The following is a 24,978-nucleotide window of genomic DNA, read 5'->3' as shown; positions in this document are numbered from 1 at the left end:
AAAAACCAAAGGTGTTAGTTGGGGGGAAAAAAGATTTCAAAAGAGGGATAGTGTAATGCCATATACAAAATATACTCCATAAGCAATGATACCAAGAAAGACTAACGATCAAGTTTCTATAATTGTCCTCATAGCTGTGTTTCAGACAATTTTCATCCTTTATACACTCTCAACTTTATGAATTAGTTTTTTTTTTAACTAATTTTATATTTACAGTAAAAAAAAAAAACACAAAAAACAAAACCCAACAACAAAACCTTTGTATTTTGGAGGGGAAAAAACCTGCATATCTTATGTGACCAATTCTTTAATAGACATAGATAACATCAACTACTTATGAGTTTCATGGTACTTTTTGTATTTCTTTAAAGCATGATGATACAAGAAAAATCCCTCTTCCCATAAGTAAATGGAGCATTTTAACAGCAGTAAAAATAGGGTGGTATCTGCTAATTATGTTCCCCCTAAAATGAATTCCTTACTAACAAAATGGAAAATCCCAAAAGGAACTACCAATGTGTTTCTTTCACCCATTCCACTCCTTTAAAAATACCTATGGGATTCAATCACAATGTTGCAACAGATATTCTAAAATGAATTATATTAATAAAAAGTTCCCCCGAACATTTCAAACCTATCTCCTCTTCCTGGCCTTGACTTTGAAAGTGTTTCCTTCTGTAATCAGTCTCAAAAGAGTAAGACTACACATATTTTAAAAGCCCACTCATTTTGCATTACAAAAAGTGGTCAATTCTGGATGCAAGAATTCAATCAGTATTTAGTCAATACTTCTGCAACTGCAAATAAAATACATACCTTTATCTGTACCAGGAAATCCCTAAGATGTTCCTTGAATGCAGGAATATCCTGATTTAAGCTGAAAAGTCCTGTCACAAAGAGCTTTACTTGAGCACTGCAAGTCAAAACACAATGATTAATTGCTTAAAAAAAAAAAAACTTAAAAATTTAAGTTTATTAAAAAGTCTATTTATACTTACTCCTGAAGATGAGGGAATGCAGACTTAAGAAGATTAGCCACATATTCCTGAATAAACATTTGGTTGTTAACTGGATTTCCAGGATTTAATGGTGTACTTATTTTTCCTTCTTCAACCAAATTAAACATATATGCAAGGATAGATGCATGCATTGTCAAACCTGTTAAGAAGGACATCATTAACTTCAAGATATAAGAGCAACCGGAACACATACTTTTATGGCTTTAAATTCTTACCAGCAGTATGTGAGGTGTCTGTCACGACAGAAAAGATATGCTGAAGAATATCACAAAAATAAGTTTGATAGAAACTCTGAGCTGCAGCTTCTTCTTGTGCAACATTTTGTAAGAGTGTAAAAAGTATCTGTAAGCCTAAAATACATATAATGCCAACAACGTTATTACATACTGACAACATTCATGATGGTGTTTCAGCTATTAAACAATTCATTCGAAGTCCATTCGCCCCTCTTTTTTTGCTAATGACAATTATTTGCCTAAATTATCTTGACTCAGTAATGGAGTTAAACTGGAATCAATGTCTGCTAACTTACAGGCTATAATCTAATCATTACCACCTTTCCAGTATTTCTGAAGGTTTAGTTGATTCTCTCTACCTCCACTCCAAAAGCAGTGCAACTGAGTAGATTTTTCTATTACATAAAACAGTTATTATTTAAAAGGAAAACAAATCCTCCAACTATAAACAGTTTTTTTGTTTTATCCTTAGTTAACCCTCAGTGCCACAGAGGAAAAGCATATGGGGAAAAGGAAACACTGGTGAGGATATGGGTGAGTGATGTTCTCCCTGCCTTGAATCTTATGCCCATCTCCCTCTAACTCAATTCTGTCTATGAACTCACTCTGGATCTGATTAAACTGTTTATAGGACTTACTCAGACCTATCTATGGAATTGATGCACTCAAGCAAAACCATGAGAAGTAAAGTGATACCTACCTGTCTACCACTATACACCTACCTGTAAGTGTCTGTACATGGATTGTGGGTTGGTAAGCAAATGAATAAAGAACATCGTTTCTGTGTATTTACCTGTATCTGCTACATTCCTCATAGTATGTTTGAAAGCCCAAATGATGGAATCCAAAACAAGTTTAAATTGTGCAGGTGGAATAGCCAGGAATGCTGGGAAACAATGAGAATTGACAGCCTGAAGTAGTAAGAAAAAGTTCGTTCTGTGCTCAGGATATTCTTCAAAGTCCTAAAAACAAACAGTGGGAACAAAATAAAGTTTCAATGCCTGAATTATGTTAAATGGAAGGGGGAAAGCAAGCCCTAATTCAGTATAAATGTTTGGAGTTGTTAGTGGACCCCGTTAAGATGTGAAAGTCAAACTCAAAAGCTAATAGAATTCACCTGTCAGGGAAGACAAAATTACTATTTATTAGACAAATGAATTACCAAACTGAAAGAATACAAGTTCACCTTATTATAAAGAGAACTCAACAAAACCCACATAAAGACCGTCATATTTTCTAGTAACTCTGAGACTGTTACTACCACTTTTAAGTGACTTTGAGATCACTAATACAGATTAGAAAAATTGTTGTCTACTGTGTAGATGTGTACACTTACATGTACATTTTTTTTCTTCTTGATTAATACATTTTCCCATTCCTTATAAGCACAGACTACACTTTAAAATGGCAGTGACTAAAATGCAGCAAGTATTCAACAAATGCAAGCTGCTATTTGAATAAACAATCTATCAAATTTACTTTTGTAAATTTAAAAAGTATTTTTCTTATCTAGAAGTTCAAATATTTAATATGAGAGGCTAAAGTTTATGGTGTACTCATAGACAGCCATTATTTATCCTTTTAAAAGTGATAAGGACATACTGCAGAACCTCTCATTATGTAACTGAAATGCAAATCACATACCTTATTTATCATATTCAATGTGCATTCAAAAACAGCATCAAATATTTGAGGTATTTCAGCTGTTATATGTCCTCCTAACTTGTTGACAATAATAGCCATAGTACTAAGCACTTCTGGTTCTCTAGCAGCTGGGACATTTCTCTGATAATCAATGAGAACTGCATCCAACAGAGGAGGAACAAAATTTTCAGCTACCTGTTTAAAAAAAACAAAACAAAAAAACCCACAACTTTTCAATTTTAGTGTAGGCACTTGCTAACTCTTATTAAGCAGCTAGGTCAATGTCATCTGTAAGATTTAATCTAGGTTGATCATCTGCTGAAAACTGGAAACTCCTGTGCTTTAAAAATTTTTGTATATTAAAACCTTACCAAGAGAAAGCGAGAAATCACAATAGGCTGAGAAGGGCCATGGACACTGCATAGTTTAAATCTGTAATTATTAAAGGAAACTGGGGCCTGACACTCTAAGTATTGTGGCAGGACCAGGATTCTAGGAATACTGTGTGTATGGGATTGGTAACCTCAAAGTAGAGTCCTCCTCACCAACACTGTACCAAGGTACTCATATCTAACCAAAAGCAGACACCCACTCAATGATTTTTTTAATTTAATGAATGCTAGTTGATATTTTAATAATCAGAAATAATAACCATCACTTACTCTCAAAAAAGGAACTGGACTATGCCAGAAAGACTGTGTGTGAGTTTCCAAGATTCTCAATAAATACAGTCTTAGTAAGGCGTAACTTCTATGCTTTTAATAGGTTCTCCATTAAGATGTGCACAATAAATATAACCATCTTTCATTTAACTGAAGGTTACTAGTTAGTACGTCCCACCATACAACAAAACAAGTCTAGTTAAGATTTGAAGGATAAGCACAAAATTATTTTTCCTTTTACCTACTTGGTTCCTCTTAACTAGAACTGATTCTCACTTCTTTTTCTTCAAGTTTTATTGAGACATGATTAATATATAGCACTAAGTTTACTTACATACATGAAATGATTATAAGTTTAGTGAACATCATCATATAGATACAAATAGAAAAAAAAACTTTGTGATGAAAACGTTTAGGATTTACTCTTAAACTTTCTTATATAACATAAGAGCAGTGTTAATTGCATTTATGTTTGTACATTACATTCTTAGTACTTATTTATGTTAAAACTAAACGTTACATCTTTTGACTGCCTTCATCCAATTTCCCCTCCCCTCATTCTCCCACCTCTGATAAACACAAATCTGGTATCTTTTTCTATGAGTTCGTTGTATGTTTGTTGATCTACAACACGATGTAACTTCCTGTTACACAGTATAGTGAGTGATTTGGTATTTTTATACATTTCAAATGATCACCACATTAAGTCTAGTTATGATCTGTCACCATAAAAAGTTATGAGTTATTGACTATATTCCCCACGTTATACATTTCATACCCATGACTCATTTATTCTTTCCTCCCCCACCCTGACATTTCTACTCTTAACACTGAAATAATTTATTTTCCTACATACTGGATCTGAAGTGTTTGACTATCTTTGAATTCACAGCCCCAAACCTCAACATAAACCTTAGTTGTAAAACATAATGAGACCCTTCTTATTATCATCACTGATACTCCTGAAATTATTGCCTAAGTTGTTGTAAATTATGAACTTCTCAATTCCTTCAATTCATCCTACTTTTTACTTTCCAATTTTAAATACAGTTCTGATCTCATACATAAACATGTTTAAAACCTTTTGGTATTTAAGCTTGATACCTTGAGAATTTCCTGAAAAAAATTTCCGTATCAATAGGAACAATACTGAAAGTTTAAAATTATGAAAGTAAGTTGCACGGTTGTCAGTGCTACTTCCACACAATAGTGATAAACAGGATAAGATTTTTGGTAATGTTCCCAGGATCAAGAAAATGAAAGGTATACAATAACTAAATATAAATCTCATTTTCCCCAAGTTGAGGCATATGGAGCTGGTTTAGTTTCTGAAAACCATTTAAAACTAACAGGAATAAGAGCGCAAAAGAGACTTTCAAACCTTCAACTAGGAAAGTGCTTACTCCCCCCCACCCACTGAAAAGGCAAACTAATGACAGCTTTGCAAATTGCTCTCAAAGCCATGAGGAAAACAAAAATTTCATCTGAACTCTATCCAAAGAAAAATAAAAACGACCCAATCATCTCAGCTATCTTGTTACATCACCAACCCCCTCACCACTAACAGCAATTTCTTTCGAAGATGGTATATATCTTATTATTTTAATGTACTCAGGGACTCCACTAAATAGAATGTTATAAAATAATGCCAGATGTAAACATCTAAATTACCTTTAAAATAGCTAAACGCATACAGAATATATGCACGTTCCAGAGAATGCAGCATCAACTTTAAAAACAAAAAGCACATCTCACTTACCATCTGTGGATCATTGGACCGGCTCACCCAACCAGATATTAACTTTAAAGTTTCCCTTTTTACTGTTCGCATACTTCTAATCAATGGTTGCTTTGTAACCATCTCACCTAAAAAATACAATCAGGTGGAATCCAGCTTAACAACTAAAATTCTACACTGGCAGTTACAGGTACTTCAGATACTATTAGTTCCCATTTACCATTAGAAAACTTAAAACACAAGAGTACACAGATGAATTTCCTGAGAAAATAAACTAAGACTAATTTTATAGGGGAAAGGGGCCTGTGAGTGGTTAAAAAAATTGTCTAGGATCGCCTGAAACATGGGACGGATTAATTTAAATCTGTGAGAAGTGCTGAATGCTTACGCCAAGGCAGTGAATGCAGAACTGACTTATTAATACATCATTCCATAAGAATTCAGAATCGCTTACCATTAGCTTGAATAGCTGCAGAAATATTTTCACTGAGGCACTTGTATACATTAAGCATATCTAAATAAATTCTCCCAAGCTGAATCACAAACGGGTGTCCAACCGCTTTGCAGGCTCTCACATTTGTTTTCAATATGCTACCAAGTTGCTTGACTGTTTCAGGATCTTTAAGTATATCCACATTCTGCGAAGGACAAAAAACAACTCCATTTAACATATGAGAATTATTCTTGTAGCTAAAGCAAAAAACATTACCCACACTACTCCAAAGCACCATCACATTTATAATGTTAAATGGTGAAACTAATGCAAAAGTCTTCATTACTAAAAACAGAGCAAAATATTCCCAATTTTGCATCAAAACAGAATAAAAATACTACAATTTTTTCAATGTGCAAAAGTACACATAAAAGCACTTATGGGGCTTCCCTGGTGGCGCAGTGGTTGAGAGTCCGCCTGCCGATGCAGGGGACACGGGTTCGTGCCCCGGTCCGGGAAGATCCCACATGCCGCGGAGCAGCTAAGCCCGTAAGCCATGGCCGCTGAGCCTTCACGTCCGGAGCTTGTGCTCCGCAACAGGAGAGGCCACAACAGTGAGAGGCCCGCGTACCACCAAAAAAAAAAAAAAGCACTTATGGATCAGATATACATGTCAAAGGTACTAAATTTATTACTTCTGTAAATATAATTTTCTCAATTTCCATTAGAACTTTTACAAAAAGTAATAAAACTTACTTTGGTTGCTTGCTGGATTATGCTATCCCAAACCTGATTAGGAAGTAGCATGTATTTTTCTATCAAATGTTCTTGTACTGTTTGGTCTGTTTGTGCACCAATCATGTACCCCACAGCTTCATAAAATGTATGGACCTATGTTAAAAGGCAGACATTTTACTTGCATGCATCATAATAAGGAAAACCACACACAAACAATCCACATATACACTTAAAACTAATTTTGTTAAAGTGTCAGAAATAATTTATATTAAGTATGAAAACAGCCTAACAAACTTTTGGTTGAATTTCTGCCTCACTATAAAAACCTAACCACAGAAACACTTGAACTGCATTCAAGAGTGGCTTTCTTTCTATTCCCATTAATAAATTCTCATTAAAACAGTAGTTATTTTCTAAGAAAAATATGCTTGCTGATCCACATACCTGTTGAGGCTGAAGATCACAAATTATAGTGTTAATGTTGTTCAAAATCTCATCAATAAATGGCATTACTTCTCCAACCTGAACCTGAACGAAATGCCTGCGGCACTTTTGAGCTATTTTAATGAAAGTATCACAAGCCATGTCTTGGACTCCATCATGGGTCTCTAACAACACAAAAACAATTATCAAAAAAATTTTCAAAAAAAAATTTCCATTTTTTATTCAGCAAAACTAAATAAAATATATTAAGCAAATAGGATTTACCATGCATGAATTCAAAGAGCTTGTTAACTACAGTCTTCAAGAATTTCCAGTGAGCTCTTAAAAATCGTGGATATTGACCTACTATGTACATGATATTTGATGCAATAATAGCTTTATTATCTTTGCCTCTTTTCTGTTCACATAATCCTAGTAGATCCTGTAAAATAAGACAAATTTCAGTCATTTGTAATAAAATACACTTAGCTAAAGTTCCAGTTCATACCTATCTCTTACATACCTTTATAACAGTAACAAGAAATCGTTTTTCATCCTCTTCATGCATTGCTCCACTAATGGAGCCTATCGCCCAACACAATGTATTCAAATTTTTCCATGACCACTCTGTACCATTCACTTGATTGTGAAGCTTCTCAGTCATTATTCTTTCTGTATCTACATAATCCAGATGAGTAAGATAAACTACAAGGAAAAAAATTCCAAATGTTTCAAATTGCAAAACTTAATGAGCAAAAAGATTTTTACGAAGACTAATAGCACATTAATAAGGATGCCTATTAACAGATTGAGAACCTAAGCATGCCATATTTCCTAAAAAAGTATTTCCACCCCAAACTGAATTACAAAGATGAAGATTAAATTAACAGTATTTATTAACTTACCTAATGTTTCTCTCATATTCTTATACAAATTTATGGAATCTGTATCCTTCATGAATTCTCTTACAACTTCTCCCTGATCATTTTCTACAACTAATACTTCCTCTGGTTTAGCCATTCGACTAACCATCAGTAAACGGACCTATTCAACAATAAACAAGAGAAACAAATCTGTTAGATCTTTGAAATCAGTCACATCAAATGTAACCCCCACTCCCACTTAACACCAACATACCAAACAAAATTATTCCCACAATATAAAAGAATAAATAACATGGATAAAAATCAATTGTTGGGCTTCCCTGGTGGCGTAGCGGTTGAGAGTCCGCCTGCTGATGCAGGGGACACGGGTTCGTGCCCCGGTCCGGGAGGATCCCACATGCCGCAGAGCGGCTGGGCCCGTGAGCCTGCGCGCTCCGCAACGGGAGAGGCCACAACGGTGAGAGGCCCGCATACCGCAAAATAAAATAAAATAAAATAATCAATTGTTAACTTTCTTGCATCTCATTTTCATTCCTAAGAAACTCACAGGTGGTGCTTGGATAGATTTAGCCAAAAAATAAAAGCCAGTATTTGCATCTGGTCCCCCAAATCACAGGAAGCACATTCAATCACCCACTACTGTTACCTTGGACAACACAGGCAAATACAGCTGCCTCCTGGGAGGAACATCAAAATGTTGACTTCCAGATAGCAATGGAGAGGCAGATGTTGAGAATGGGCTCTCTCTATAGAGTTCAGCTGCCAGATGGTTCCAGTACTCAAGACAAATCTTAAAGATTTCGGTTTCCTCTACTTCGGATACCAACAACATATAATGAAGGGCCTACATAGGAGACCAAAACTATTAAAACAATCCTTAGACGTTACTAACCAACCTCAAACTGCTTTCCATTTGCTACGTTAACGGGAAATAAAAACTCATGTTGCATTCTGTACAACTCTGACATTTCATTATTCATCAAACAGACAACAGAAATTCTCTAGGAACAACTGTGCTTTCTTCTGACATGTCCTAGGACGTGTCAAGAAACTTACGTGATTGTAAAAAGGTATGGACATTAAAAGACATTTGGTAATAGCAAAAAGGTAGAAATAATCCAAATGTTCAACAGATGAACGGACACAAAACTCGACGTTTATCCATACAAAGTATTATTCAGCCATGAAAGGGATTAAGTACTGATACATGCTGTAACATAGTAACATGCTAAGTGAAAGAAACCAATGACAAAAATCAGTATGTTATGATTCCATTTATGTGAAAGGTTCAGAATAGTTAAATCCATTGAGATGTAAAGCAAATTACTGGTTGCTAGGGACTGGAGGGTAGAGCGGATTGAGGGAGTGACTGTTTCAATGGGTACATCATCCTTTGTGGGTGATGAAAATGTTTTGGAATAGGTAATGGTTGACAACACTGTGAATGTACTAAATGCCACTGAATCAAACAATTTACAATGGATAGTTTTATGTTATGTAAATTACATCTCAATTTTAAAATAAGGTCTTTAGACTTTTCATCTTAGAAATGACAAATCTGCACACGCTTTAGGAATTTAATTTTCATTATAAATTATTGATCTGGTATTGAGTAGAACACAAAAATCGTGACACTTGGCTTTTAACAACTATAATTCAGAATTGGCAACATATATTTATATTACACAGACAAGTAACAGGTAAGATACGTTAAAAGGTACAGGAATTTTTAGAACAACGTTGTACTTTAAGTTTTTATTATTAATTTCAGAAGCCAAAGGCTCCATAAAGCCTACCTCCATGAGTGTTTCCCTGAGATTTAATCTTTTTTCTATAAGTTGACCATGTTCTTTAAGAAAGGTGCAGAGAAACAAACTGAGATTTTGAATAAAGTTCTGTTCATCATCCTTTCCATTCGAGTATGCAAGTCGAATATTGGTATTTAAAGGAAGCATCTGCGAGGTTAAATATGGATCATAAGCCCTTCATTTTAAAAACAAAGATACTACATTTAAGTTCTAAATTTCCACCACCCTTTTACTAATTTTAAAATATACGGAGTGGGACTTCCCTGGTGGCACAGTGGATAAGACTCCAAGTTCCCAATGCAGGGGGCCCAGGTTCGATCCTTGGTCAGGGAACTAGACATGTATGCCACAATAAAGAGTTCACATGCCACAACTAAGGAGCCCGCCTGCCATAACTAAGACCCAGTACAACCAAATAAATTTTTTTTAAAATACAACAAAAAAACCATATGGAGTTAAACAGCTTATTCTCCCCTAGAATGCCTTGGTCTATTATATCCATTTTTGTAACTTGCTGTCCTAGCTTTTGATTTTTTTTTTAAAGTTGCAAGTAGTTAAAATTTCCTCAAAGATTATGCTTTGACATATTCCCTACATCAGTTTTCCCACCTAGGGTCATTAAAAATGTAAAAATAGTTAATTCAGATCACTAACATATATAGTAATATAGTTTTGTGATTAACCTTCTAGATAATTTCATATACACCTAGTCAGACTAACACTTGGCTAATCCCTTCATTTAAGAGATAAAAGGTCAAAGGCAGAACTGATATTAAACCCCAGGTTACTAAGCCTCTAAATTCTGTAGAAATAAATTACCATGACACTCCCAGAGAATTTACTTCAAGGAATTTTCAAAATGTTCATAAAAATTTCTAGCTTACCCTTCATTTTATATAATAAATATACAATCATATTACAGCTCATCTATTTATGGTAAGCTGTGCTGAAATGGTTCAACTCAAACCCAACATTTTCTAAGGCACTAAAATTGTTTAGTCAGTTTTTAAGGGTGTTGTATTACCTGTTTTAGCTGCATCATTGTCAGCGTAAATAGCGTTACAAATTGTTCCTCATACTGGCTTACACTCACACCAGCAATCTCAGTGAGGCACTTCAGAGAGACATTTCGAAACATTGGAACATTCAGGAACTATTTTAATTTAAAAAAAGGGGGTGGGGTGGGGGGGGAAGGAAGCATAAAATTAAACGGCCTGAAGCACTTTACTTAAAATTAACAATTAAAAAAATAACAAAGGATTTAAAAATCAGGAACACAGAGGAAAAATATCAGGCAAATAGGTGGTGATAGGGTTTTTTGGCACATATATTTTAAGAAAATTTCATTATCCATCCAATAGACAGTAAATGCTTTAGTAGTATACTGTGCTTTCTTTTGATGTGTCCTCAGACACCTGGAAAACACAAAGTTGCTTAGAAACTTTCCCCACAGTCTATTACATGACTTTTAAAGACATCATGTTTTCTGTATAATCTAAAAAGACTTTAATTGTTTAGGATTTTAAGAGATGGGCAATACACCTAGGATTAATAACGTGTGGAAAAATTGGCTCTTTCATATTTAACTGTTGAGAAGGTATAAAAATAGCCTCCCATTGGGTGTGGCAATTTGGTAAGCGTCAGAAGGCTTAAAAATGGACATACCTATTGATCCAATACTTACATGTATTAAAATTTATACCAAATATTTGGACAAGTGCATAAATGTCCAGTATTTCCTGCACTACTGTTGACAATGGCAAACAATTTAAAATAAACTGTCTATGGATAAAATGGTGGCTCTAACATAGTAAATTCAGATTAGAACATGACCATATCAAACCCTCAACTACAAAGCCCCAAACGTAAGTTATAATAGTCTGCTTTTATAAGGTCTTAATTAAATACATAATTTACTCATTATATCTGATTAGAAAACATCTGGAAATACAACCAGTTGGTAACTATATCTGGATGAACAATTATAAGACTTTACATAGGTATTACATGCTACTGCAACTAAAAGGAAACCAAATTCATTATTGTTCACATACAATTTGGGAGACTGCCTGGTATGAGTGGCAGAATCATAAAATTCTGACACGGTTTTTAAGAATTAGTAGTTGAAACTACAGAAAAGTTCTTCTGAGCAATTTCCTCATCTCGGAAACAAAGCTGATTATGGCTGTGAATGTGGAATGGTTTTAATATTCAAAAGAGCATTACAAATTAAGAAAATACACACCACTATCCAGTGATAAATATAACTGAAATGTATTCACTATACCTTATAAATTAACGTGCTGATTAACTTGGTCTCAAAAATATATCCAAGTGGAATCCAGTTAAGAAATCTGAGCAACGTTTCCAAAGTTGCATGTACAAGTGGAGCATTTTGGGAATTTTCCTACAACAAAAACATGATTGTAAATTATCTTCCTATATAATTAATTAGTTTTTAAAATGAAATTAAAAGCACTTACCATCACAAACTGACAAAGCTGAAAAATTTGTGAGAATTCATTGCACATGCTAAAAAAATAAAAAATTGATCAGTTTAGAACATAGAAATGAACACTGTAATTATTTACATACTAACATTTCAGCAGCCACTGAAAACTTGAGTTACTTCTATTTATAAACACAGATATCAATAACTTCATCGAAAGTTACAAAGCTATTAAAACTATGTGTAAATATCTCTTAAAACTCACCTATAAATAGCACTTAATTTCATTTCTTGAAGGTTTGGTTTTCATGTCATCCTTACTCTATTAGAATAATTTCAATCACATCACATCTTTTATTTATGTTTTTGTTTTTTGTTTTGCAGTACGCGGGCCTCTCACTGTTGTGGCCTCTCCCGTTGCGGAGCACAGGCTCCGGACGCGCAGGCTCAGCGGCCATGGCTCACGGGCCCAGCCGCTCCGCGGCATGTGGGATCTTCCCGGACCGGGGCACGAACCCGTGTCCCCTGCATTGGCAGGCTGACTCTCAGCCACTGCGCCACCAGGGAAGCCCCTTTTGTTTATTTTTTTAAAATTCGGCCACACTGCATGGCATGTGGGATCTTAGTTCCCCAAGCAGGTATCGAACCCACGCCCCCTGCAGTGGAAGCGCGGTGTCTTAACCACTGGACGGCCAGGGAAGTCCCTCAACCTAGTCTTTTAAATCAAGACAGTCAAAACAGAACTCTCCAAAATGAGAGAAGTGGTGTTCGATATATCCTCAAACCTAAAATGTGCTTATACACCTAAAATGTGCTTATACACCAAACCAGAGAAAAAATCCTAAATTCTGAAGCTAGTCTGAATACATAAAGGTAAAAAACATTTCTGTTCCCTAATGACTAAACACATTTTTATTACTATGTTGAAGAAAATAAAATCTGGCATGTTCCTGGTGTTAACTATAGGGAAACTGATAAAATGTAGGAATATTAAGAATAAAGTAGACATCTGGACACAACATATCCTTGGACCTACGATTAACTAGACATCATATGAATCAGATTCCAAAGAGTTTTTTGGGAATTCTTAACCTATATTCCTTCCACATGACATGCATGAAGTTAATTTTACTATAACGTCATACATATTTTTCAAGCCTCCATATTTAGATTAGGCCACTTTAGCACTATTTAAATTTGTAGTAGAAAAGAATTAGGTGTATTAACTTTTAATAATCATAGTTCCTTAAAAATTTACAATCTATCTCCAAATTCCTTGAAATTGCTAGATAAATTACTTAAAAATTCCAAAACAATTACTTGCCTGTCTTTTAAATGCTTAGCTTTCACTTGGGTTATCTGTCCACTAGAGAAATCAAATACTTCTTCACTCAAGAGTTTCAGAATCACCATATTATTCTGACAGAGACTTTCACTGGTCCTACTTGCTCCAACAATGTCACTGATAAAAGTTGGCCAATGTTTTGGCCATTCTTGTTTCAGTATCTAAAATAAGATAGGAAATGTTAATTTCATTTCACTTGTCAATGGTAAAGAAAACAAACTTCATAGAAATTGCGTGATACCAAAAGCAGGAGCAAATATCAACCACCTTTCATTTTCTTCCCCTTTATTAAGACAGGAAATGTGCTGCTCTCTATAGAATGTACAGAGTAGAAACTACAACACAAAGTTCTGTGTCTCAAATGCCCTGCTCCTCCTCTCAATAATCCTGATTCGTCTAATCTAGCTCTAATGTGTATGCATATCAATATTTGCCAGATATGTGCAAATTATCCTAAGAGACTATAAGATCTAACTCTAAATGATAAAAAGGTGATGGGCAGGGAAAGATATTTTCTTTGGCTGGAATCTGGGCCTTGAAATATAGGTAGGGCTTGGAGATAAGAAATTTGGAAGAAAAGCAGCATTATCGTTGGGGACAGAATCATCTTTGACCAAAAGCCTAATGGACTTATTCAATTTTAAGGTCTGTACTGTTGATTCTGTATGCTAGGGATTTCCCAACAATATTCTGTAATAGCACCTGTTAAGTAAGAGGTAAGTAACTTAACCTCTTTGGACTCCTCCCTCTTCCCATTCAGAGATACGCTAACAACAAGAAGTTCTCAATAAAAGCTAGTTTAACTTAGTGAAAATCCAAGTGTTTAGGAAAACCCAATGTTTCTATAACTTATTAAATTAAAAAAAATCTGTTTTTCCCTCACATACTAATTAATGTTCTCAAGAAATTTTTTGGACATATTATTAAAGGTAGGTAAACTTAAAATTTCTGACTTTAGAAATATAGAAAGATTAAAAAACAGGCTAAGTATAGAGATCAATTAAAGGGATGCTTGAATTCAAAGGCAATTTTTTCAATGAATTAATAAGACTGAGATAGTGGACATGGAAAGGAAACATGCACAGTATGAGACAGATGAGAAAATTTTTTTTTTATTTTAATAGATCTTTATTGGAGTATAATTGCTTCACAATACTGTGTTAGTTTCTGTTGTACAGCAAAGTGAATCGGCCATATGTATACATATGTCCCCATATCCCCTCCCTCTTTAGCCTCCCAATCCCACCCCCTCTAGGTCACTGCAAACCACCGAGCCAATCTCCCTATGCTATGCTGCTGCTTCCCACTAGCTAACTATTTTACATTCGGTAGTGTATATATGTCGATGCTACTCTCACTTCGCCCCAGCTTCCCCCTCCCACCCTGTGCCAAGTCCATTCCCTATGTCTACATCTTTATTCCTGCCCTACAACTAGGTTCATCAGTACCACTTTTTTTTTTAAAGATTCCATATATATTCATTAGCATACAGTATTTGTCTTTCTCTTTCTGACTTAAGTATGACAGACTCTAGGTCCGGCTGGACTCACTGCAAATAACTGAATTTCATTTCTTTTTATGGCTGAGTAATATTCTATTGTATATATGTGCCACATCTTCTTTATCCATTCATCTGTTGATGGACATTTAGGTTGGTTCCATGTTCTGGCTATTGTAAATAGTGCTGCAATGAACATTGTGGTACATGTATCTTTTTGAGTTATGGTTTTCTCTGGGTATATGCCCAGTAGTGGGATTGCTGGGTCATATGGTAGTTCTATTTCTGGTTTTTTAAGGAACCTCCATACCGTTTTCTATAGTGGTTGTAACAATTTACATTCCCACCAACAGTGCAGGAGGGTTCCCTTTTCACCACACCCTTTCCAGCATGTATTGTTTCTAGATTTTTTGATAATGGCCATTCTGACCAGTGTGAGGTGATACCTCATTGTAGTTTACATTTGCATTAGATGAGAAATTTTTTAATGAGTTCAATCCATATTGGAGCCAAAGAAGTGAAGGTTTTACAGTACCATATCTGATGTTTCCTACCACAGCATATTAACAATTTTAAATGCTAGACAGCAGGCTATTGTAATTACTGTGAAGATTACTATCACTACTCTGCAAGATGTTAGTTTAGTTATTCGATAAAAGTAGGTTAGACTATTTGTTCAACCACTCAGCCTGAAGTGAAGCACTTAATCCTTCTCAGGGAAACAGTGTGTCAACTAAAAACTTACCTGAACAAGAATCATATTTAATTTCCCGATATATACCTTTTCCTTCTAAGAAAAGAAAAAATTTTAGATTAAATGAGGACTTAAAATAGATACATAAATAACAAATGTAGGCAACCCACACCCCCACAGAGAGAAAAAAAAAGACTGCAGATCTATTGTAAATGATTGTGCATATATGTGTCTGTATGTCTGTGACAGAAGTGGGTTTAAGTTGAAGACCCAATATTTAAATGATTTTATACTCTCACAATAATCTGCAAAAAAGCTCTTACCTCTACACAAGTTGGGTCAGATGACGTCTTGATAATGAGGCCAACAACATATTTTTTTATCCCTATTAAAAAAAAATTATTCAACACTTTCATAGCATGCTAATACATCTTCAGGAACCAAAAAAACTGGGGGTGGGGGAGGGCAGAGTAAAGTCAGATGATACACCTGAATCCCATCTCCAATTATGGCATTTTTGAAAAATGCCAATTAGTTTAGTGTACTATTCCTTTAATTTTTAGTTTTTGTTAAACTTTACAAAATATTGGTTTAACAATTAGGAACTACTGTATTCTAAGATATTCTTTAATGTTAAACAGTCAAGTATACCAAGCTGTGATTTTTAAATTAAAAACAAACCAAAACAAAAAACCCCATAAAGGACTAAGGTATTGTTCATTTAAATAAACACATTATTTTTGTGGGTTAAAACTACAAAAACCTTTAAGACATAACTTTGTGAGCACTATAAATAAGTTTATGTAAAATTTACAAATCAAGGTCAGATGTTAATCCTTTTCAGATTTATTTTAATTATAGCATTAAGCTAATCCTATAAGTAATTTTAACTTGTTTGTCCTACAATGTAGGAAAAAACAGAGTTAAGGAGGAAGTTTGTTTTTGTTTTTTTTGCGATACGCGGGCCTCTCACTGTTGTGGTCTCTCCCGTTGCGGAGCACAGGCTCCGGACGCGCAGGCTCAGCGGCCATGGCTCACGGGCCCAGCCGCTCCGCTGCATGTGGGATCTTCCCGGACCGGGGCACGAACCCGTGTCCCCTGCATCGGCAGGCGGACTCTCAACCACTGCGCCACCAGGGAAGCCCAAGGAGGAAGTTTTTATTTGTAGTAGTCTTTACTTAAGGGTACCTTAATAGTATAATCTGTTCTTAACAGTTAAGATTTCATGCCTTTTATTCTTTCAACAGTTGACTTCATGCCTTTGATTTTAATTTGCATCATTCAGAATTTACTTGGCATCTACTACAGCTCCCCTCAAAATTTAAAGTAATGTGGTACACTTACATTAACATATCCAAAGGGTCTGAAACAGATTCCCTAATCCAACAAATTATTATTTCCCACTACAAAGAATAAAGACTATTCTCACATCTGTTTAATAATTTAGGTTTTGCCACCAAATGACTTATGAAGATTTTCGAATTTTCAAAGCTATCTGAACTTCAAAAATACAGATAAAGGTTTTACTAAACTGTGTGTACCAAGTCTCATCTAACAAATCTACAACACTGGACTCAATATCCACTGAGAAGGAATATGCTAAGAAATTTACCCATAAGGGGTTAGCCAGAAATTTAGTCAACTTGAAGGCAACAAAGTGCTTATTTGATTGTAAAACTACCTTAATATAGTAATCTTCATAAGCTAAAACAACCTTCAAAAAATCATTAATAAATAATTTCCTAATTGCAGAAAAATTTCATAAGTACAATAAAGCCACAAAGTAAGGATTATTCATCAACTGAAAATGTAATGTTAAGTATTAAAAATGTTCACAATATAAGAATCATTTAAAAAACCTGCCTGCCAGGTGCCAAAAACTTAACTGTTATATACAAACACATACAATCTGCTGAAAACTACGTTATTGACATTTAAAAAATTTCTACATTAGGCAAAGACCACAGTACTAATTGTTGCAGACAATATCCACCAATGAATGAATGCTAGAACAAATGGGCAACACTTTCAGGACAAATTCATTATCTGCACACTGTCAAATTATCTTCCCAAGATATTTTTCACTTTCAAAGTGGAAAATAGTAAACCTGTAAATAGAAAACCAGTGGGCACCAACATAACTGATAAAGATTAATAATAAATGAATAATTAAACATATTGACATCATGTACCCCCGGTTTGGTGGACTGAGGACACATCACCTGTGTGGTATTCTTGCTCCAAAATATTGAACCCCAGTCTAATCATGAGAAAACAACAGACAAAACTAAATTCAAATACACTACAAAATAACTGACCAGAACTCATCAGTGTCAAAGACATATCAAGCAGAAATTAAGAACTGTCACAGATTAAGGAGACTAGAGACACAACTAAATAAATTGTAGACTAGGAAAAGGACAAGAGAGACAACTTGTGAAATTTGAATTAAGGTCCATAATTCAGTTAATAGTACTGAACCAATGTTAAATGTTTGGTTGTGATAATTTTATTATGGTTGTCTAAGTTGTTAAAAGGATAAACTAAGAGGTGTAAGTACATTCTGTACTTTTTGGGTCAATGTTTCTATTGTCTAAAATTATTTTAAAAAAACGAGGCTTTGTGGACACACAAAATAAAATCAGATCTAGATTCAATAAGGTGATTAAAACAAAGAAACAAACCGACTAGGGGAACAAGTTTTATTTTAAAATGAGTGCTAAATCATACCATTTAGTTAGGTTAACCCACACAACAATCTCATGTCCTTAATATCCACTAGATCAAATCAAAACAATTCTGGGGCTTCTCTGGTGGTGCAGTGGTTGGGAATCCGCCTGCCAATGCAGGGGACACGGGTTTGATCCCTGATCCTGGAAGATCCCACATGCTGTGGAGCAACTAAGCCTGAGCTCTAGAGCCTGCGAGCCACAACCACTGAAGCCCGCGTGCCTAGAGCCCATGCTCCGCAGCAAGAGAAGCCACCACAATGAGAAGCCCGCGCACCGCAACGAAGAGTAGCCCCCGCTCACCGCAGCTAGAGAAAGCCCGTGTGCAGCAATGAAGACCCAACACAGCCAAAAAAAAAAAAAAGTGAACATTTTGGGCTTCCCTGGTGGCACAGTGGTTGAGAGTCCACCTGCCAATGCAGGGGACACAGGTTCATGCCCTGGTCCGAGAAGATCCCACATGCCACGGAGCGGCTGGGCCCGTGAGCCATGGCCACTAAGCCTGCGTGTCTGGAGCCTGTGCTCCGCGACAGCAGGGGCCACAACAGTGAGAGGCCCGCTTACCATCAAAAAAAAACACACAAAAAAAGCAATTCTGATATTGTTGACCCTCCTGTTCTTTACAGATGAATTACTGTCATTAAGACCCCTAAAAAGTTAAGGAACCAAGGGGGGGAAAGTGGCCGGGGGTGGGATGAATTGGGAGATTGGGATTGACATATGTATAAAATAGATAACATTAATAAGAACCTGATGTATAAAAAAATAGAATAAAATTCAAAAAAATTAAGGAAAAGGGCCATTATAAACAAATAAAAAAGCACCCCTCTGAAACCTCTAATATAGGCAAAAACGTGGTTTAAACAAAACCAAAAATACAGCCTACTCTCTTAGATTAAATGACTTGACAATACCAAATAAGACATTCAGTAGTTTTCTTCTAAATCTGTCATAAGGAACAAGAGTAGAACTACAATTCCTGCCTCTGGTTGAAACATGTATGAGTTTTGAGGCTTTTCTCAGCCTCGGAGAATAAGAAAACAGGATCAAACTGATCCTTCACTCTTCTGTTATAAATTAAATCAATTAAATACCTTCTCCCCCTTTTTTTAGAGGCTTCTGAAATTCACCCGTAGATGGAGTGAAGAGTAAAAGATGAAAGCAGGAAAAATGTGAAATAAGTAATTTAAAAAACCCAAAAAACTACAAGGATCTCAGAGACAATAAAGTCTCTGAGACTTTAAAAAGACTTTAAAGTCTCTTAATTTAACGTCACTCTATAATGATCAGTACTTCCATCCATCCAAAGCATTGAAACTATACGTAAACAACACCTTTTTGATCAAGTACTGCTGCATACAACTGTCTGTTTAGAATCTCCTACTGCTATGTAGCTTATCTGATTAAGTACCATAACTCCTTTCCCCAAATTCCTTCCCATGGTTTACCCAGAATTAAAAAAATAAAAGCAGTTCAATTAAGAAAAAGTTTACAATTGTAAACTGAACCTATATAAAGAAATGGTGGGAGTTCCCTGTTGGCCTAGTGGTTAGGATTCTGGGCTTTCATTGCATGGCGTGGGTTCAATCCCTGGTTGGGGAACTAAGATTCCACAAGTCACACGGCACGGCCAAAAAAAAAAAAAGGTGTCACACGTACCAAGGGAGAAAAGTCAAATGTTTACAAGTAGCAGAGAAAGCTCAGCTTCTGAGATTTAACAGAAAATACTTCAATCCCAGTGTCTATTTATTCTTTGTGCCAAAAGAATTAGTCGTCTGCCAGTTGCAAAAGTGACATTTATGTAAAACAAATTTCTTAAAACAAGAACTACCTTTACAAGATTTCATATCCAATAAAAACCATACTAATCAGAAATTATCTGTTTCCAATTAGTCAGAAAGTGTATGTGAAGAGACTAGGATATTCCTTCCAGCAGCCTTCTAAGCTCTTCCTTGGGAATAAGGAAAACTTGAAATATATATATATTAAAAATACAAACTGAAGAACATTTCACTGAAGAGTTCTCATACATAGTTTGTATGCCTTTGACAAACACAATTATGCTCTTATATGGTTACTAAGTTTTTCAAAGGACTCCTACAATGATCTAGCATACTTATATCCATAGCCCCCCATCCCGTTCTTCTAAATATGAACAAAAAAATTCACTTCCAAAGTTATTGAAGTCCTTTGAATTATTTATTGAAAAGGAATACTTCTTTTTTAAAAGGACCAGTCACGTATAATTTCTTCAAAACAAGGTACACTAGTATAAAAATGCCTAACTACTCACTGGAAGGCAGCTTATGGCACATGAATGCTCCTTATCCAAGAGTTTATGCATGCATCTTTTATAATCCAACTCTATTTTCTCAAAGTCAAGAAAAATTTCTTTGACAGTCCCATTTCAAATAAAAACAAAGCAATACCAAATAGCCTACACAATCCTGTAAGTTGATAGTATCAACATTAGCTAGCTAAAAAGCTGAGATTTAAGTAACTCCCATCCTGACTTAGAAGTTATATATCATCTTGCAAGTTAGTTACACAGCAATATTAACAACCTTATCCCCCAGGAACATATTGCAAATATTAGATCTTAATGATAGGGTAAAAGAAATGCATCACAGAATTTGATTCACTAAAACCCTTTAAAATGAGAACCTACTGACTGCAACATACTGATGGTGCAAACTAAAATATGAGTTAAAAAGTTGCAGTCTCCAGGGCTTCCCTGGTGGCGCAGCGGTTGAGAATCCGCCTGCCAATGCAAGGGATACAGGTTCAATCCCTGGTCCAGGAAGATCCCACATGCCACGGAGCAACTAAGCCTGTGCGCCACAACTGCTGAGCCTGCGCTCTGGAGCCTGTGCACCTAGAGCTCGTGCTCCACACAAGAGAAGCCACCGCAATAAGAAGCCCACACACCGCAACAAAGACCCAAAGCAGCCAAAAGAAAAAAAAAAGTTGCAGACTCCTATCTCTTGCTTTCATAGTGGCTAATTTTCATACAACACAGAAAATAGAAAGCCTTGATACACTCTTACAAAAGTAAAGCTACAATCAGACAAAACTGAGTTAAATCCAGTCCCAACCACTGTGCAATACTATCAGATGAAATTCACTTTAAATATTTGTTTACTCTGTAATCACATCCTTCCATCAAAGCCATGTATAACTGAAACTTCTTTTCTTTCACATTTTAAAATATTTTACAATGTTGTGTTAGTTTCAGGTGTACAGCAAGTGATTCGGTTATATACAAATAATATACACATTCTTTTTCAGATTCTTTCCATTATACCTTATTATGAGACACTGATATTCAGTACAGCACAATATATGTGCTATACAGTAGGTCCTTGTTTACTTTGTATATATAGTAGTGTATGTTAATCTCATACTCCCAATTTATCCCTCCCTCCCCTCCTTCGGTAACCATAAACTTGTTTTCTATGTCTGAGTATTTCTGTTTTTTAAATATGTTCATTTGTATCAATCTTAAAGATTCCACATGTGATATCATGATACTTGTCCTTCTCTGACTGACTTCACTCAGTATGATAATCTGTAGGTCCATCCATGTTGCTGCAAGTGGCATTACTTCATTCTTTTTATGGCTAAGTGATGTATTTCATTCTGTGTGTGTGCATGTGTGTGTATATACACACACCCACACCCACCCTCCACATCTTCTTTATCCATTCATCTGCTGATGGGTGTTTAGGTTGCTTCTATGTCTTGGCTATTGTAAATACTGCTACTATGATCACTGGGCTTCATGTATCTTTTTGAATTAGAGTTTTCCTCTTTCCTGGATATATGCCCAGGAGTGGAATTGCTGGATCATATGGTTAACTCTATTTTTAGTTTTTTAGGAAACTTCATACTGTTCTCCATAGTAGATTACCAATTCACGTTCCCACCAATAGTGTAGGAGGGTTCCTTTTTCTCCACACCCTCTCCAGCATTTATTATTTGTAGACATTTTTGAGGATGGCCATTTTGACTGGTGTGAAGTAATACCTCATTGTAGCTTTGATTTTCATTTATCTAATAATTAGTGATACTGAGCACCTTTTCACATGCCTGTTGGCAAGAAAGAAAGGCTCTTTTCCCATGTCATACTGTTATTACAAACATCTGTCCATTTAAACCACCACCAATGATCATCAGAAAGACATCACTAAAATACAGCTCTGTCCTCTTTACTTTATTGTCCAAAGGAATCCAGAATAACGTTCCTACTCCTCACTCAATAAAATACTCATGAGAATAAACAGCAAAACAAGAAATGAATAGCTAAAAAACCCTCAAAAGCAGGGTTTCTTAACCTAGGGTTCCCATAGATAGGCTAGAATTAGACTATAACTTATTGCCTATATGTTTAGTAGTTTAAAGAGGAATGGATATTTATTCTTTACTCTTAAAAGGGTTTACGGCCTCAAACAGATACTAAACTCTAAAATATATACGGCAATTAAAACTTTAGTAAATTCATAGCATCACTATTTACAATAGACAAAATGTGGAAACAACCCGCGGATGCATAAACAAAGTGGTATATACGTATAATGGAATATTAATCAGCCTTAAAAAGGAATGAAATTGTTACATACTGCAACATGGATGAACCCTGGGAACATGCTACTGAAATAAACCAGACACAAAATAGTGTATGATTATACGCATGTAAGTTACCTAATACAGGCAAATTCATAGAGACAAAAAGCATAAAATAATGGTTAACAGGGCCTGGGCAGAGAGTATAATGGAGAGTTAATGTTTAATCGGTAGTTTCAACTGGGATGATGAAAAATTTCTGGAGATGAATAGTAATGATGGTTGCACAATACTATGTATTTACTTACTGACAATAAACTATACACTTAAAATGGTAAATATTATGTATATTTAATCACAACAGAACAAGTTTTTATTTTATTAAAAATTCAACAATTTTTCCTATAAGAACAATCATAATAAAATCCACACCCCTTTAATAAAACCTATAGGTGGTTCCTGTCTCCTGCATGGATGTAAGGTAAGGATTAGGAATTGTTACATCTCAAGTAAAGACCTCTTATGGAAGTTCCACAGAACTAGGAAACTTTGGGGGGATCAAATGGTTACCTTAACTTCAAGTGTTGGGAAAATACTTTGTCAATTATGTATGATGCTGAAATGCAAAAGAACATCTTGAAAAATACTGCCTTGTTTTATTAGATAAAATGTAAATTTAATCATTATCTTTGCTTTATTATCCCATCATGTTATAAAACTGGCAAAAATACACGAATAGGAGTGCCTGTCACATCTGCCATTAGACTGATATTTCAAACATTACATTCTATGAGGGGAAAAAAGGAGTTTCTCATGGATTTGCTTCAGAGCCAAGGGCTTAAAGAGCCCCAACACTTAAATTTTCTTTTCAAAATGACCAACGAACAACTTTCTCTGTTCAACAGGGAGTATAACACTATCAACTTAAAATAAGTAAACATACACACAGAGATGTTAAGGATGCTCAACAGCAGAAGTCACAGTGAGAAGCAATTATATATGTACCATAGTGGCTACAATTAAAAACACTGACAATATCAAGCTTTGGTGAGGATGGGAAGCATACTGCTACTGAGAATGTAAAGTGATACAACCATTTTGGAAAACAGTTGGGCAGCCAGCTAAAAACATAAACCTACCATATGATCTATCCATTCTACACCTAGCTAATCAAATGAGTGACAGAAAGCAGATTGGGGGCTGGGGAGGTAAAGGAGAGGGCAATCACAAAGAAGAAGGTCTTGATTACAGTGGTGTTTTCACGGGTATATGCATGAGTCAAAACATATCAAATTGTACACTTTAACATGGTCTATTGTATATGTTAAATATACCTTAACAAAACTTAAAAAAGCAGTTTTTAAAAGCCAGTATTGCTTAAAGGCAACAAGTTAAACATGTGATATTCAGTACAATGAGAGACTTTAAGCATGCGAGTGACCTGACTTAGTTCTGTTTTTTAAAGTAGCATGCTAAATCCTTTGTTGTGAATATATTACAAGGGACACACATAAATGGTTGTTAAGGAGCCCAGTTAGGATGCTATTGCAGAAATCGCAAGGTAACCTGAGACTAGTATATGATTACTTGGTGAAATGGAGAGAAGTGGGAGAATTTTCATGGAAAAAGGCTGGCAACATACACATTGTGTTTATCCATAGTCAGCACCTAGATATGCAGAGGGCTTTACACACATTACCTCTTATATCACATCCCAATAACCATGCAACAAGACAATCAAGATAGTATGGCTTTATCACTTTGAACTTCTTCTTCATAAATTCACCACTCCCCTTTTCAATATCAGCAAGTTTGTATATATTTCATGAAATGTAAAGATCTGTAAGCCATATGCCTTAACAGATTAAAACATAATCCTTTGGTTTAATTTAAAATAATAGAGATTCCTTAACAAAGATTTTTTTCACGAGAGACAAAGGAGGCCTCCCCCCACTTCTTTATGGTTTGAACCTTCTAAACCAAGCACCAAAATTATTTTTAAAAAGGAACGAAGGTTATAATGAAAGCTGATGTGTATTGCAGACAAGAAAGAAGAACCAACACCACTGACACACCTTCGCTTCAATGACTAGTAACCATTCCCTATTTGGAAAT

At 35.3% G+C, this 24,978-nt stretch overlaps 1 protein-coding gene across 3 annotated transcripts in view; it reads right to left on the bottom strand.

Annotated features, from left to right (window-relative positions):
- Positions 1-24,978, bottom strand: part of XPO1 (exportin 1) — a 43,797-nt gene that overhangs the window by 1,280 nt on the left and 17,539 nt on the right. For all 3 annotated transcript variants that reach the window (XM_030877332.2, XM_060309443.2, XM_030877334.3), the window contains 20 exons: positions 15,895-15,956; positions 15,623-15,667; positions 13,359-13,540; positions 12,069-12,117; positions 11,873-11,992; positions 10,610-10,738; positions 9,574-9,732; positions 8,424-8,621; positions 7,799-7,937; positions 7,417-7,598; positions 7,179-7,335; positions 6,915-7,078; positions 6,489-6,623; positions 5,754-5,937; positions 5,321-5,427; positions 2,900-3,094; positions 2,049-2,217; positions 1,235-1,369; positions 999-1,158; positions 817-913 (listed from right to left, as the gene is read on the bottom strand). In XM_030877332.2, the coding sequence (XP_030733192.1) occupies positions 817-913; positions 999-1,158; positions 1,235-1,369; positions 2,049-2,217; positions 2,900-3,094; positions 5,321-5,427; positions 5,754-5,937; positions 6,489-6,623; positions 6,915-7,078; positions 7,179-7,335; positions 7,417-7,598; positions 7,799-7,937; positions 8,424-8,621; positions 9,574-9,732; positions 10,610-10,738; positions 11,873-11,992; positions 12,069-12,117; positions 13,359-13,540; positions 15,623-15,667; positions 15,895-15,956 (2,768 nt within the window). The remainder of the gene's footprint in view (positions 1-816; positions 914-998; positions 1,159-1,234; positions 1,370-2,048; positions 2,218-2,899; positions 3,095-5,320; positions 5,428-5,753; positions 5,938-6,488; positions 6,624-6,914; positions 7,079-7,178; positions 7,336-7,416; positions 7,599-7,798; positions 7,938-8,423; positions 8,622-9,573; positions 9,733-10,609; positions 10,739-11,872; positions 11,993-12,068; positions 12,118-13,358; positions 13,541-15,622; positions 15,668-15,894; positions 15,957-24,978) is intronic.

This window comes from Globicephala melas, chromosome 12 (assembly GCF_963455315.2).
Source record: "Globicephala melas chromosome 12, mGloMel1.2, whole genome shotgun sequence".
Taxonomy (NCBI): domain Eukaryota; kingdom Metazoa; phylum Chordata; class Mammalia; order Artiodactyla; family Delphinidae; genus Globicephala; species Globicephala melas.
Note: the sequence above shows the minus strand (reverse complement) of the source record. Positions and strands in the feature narration are given on the sequence as shown.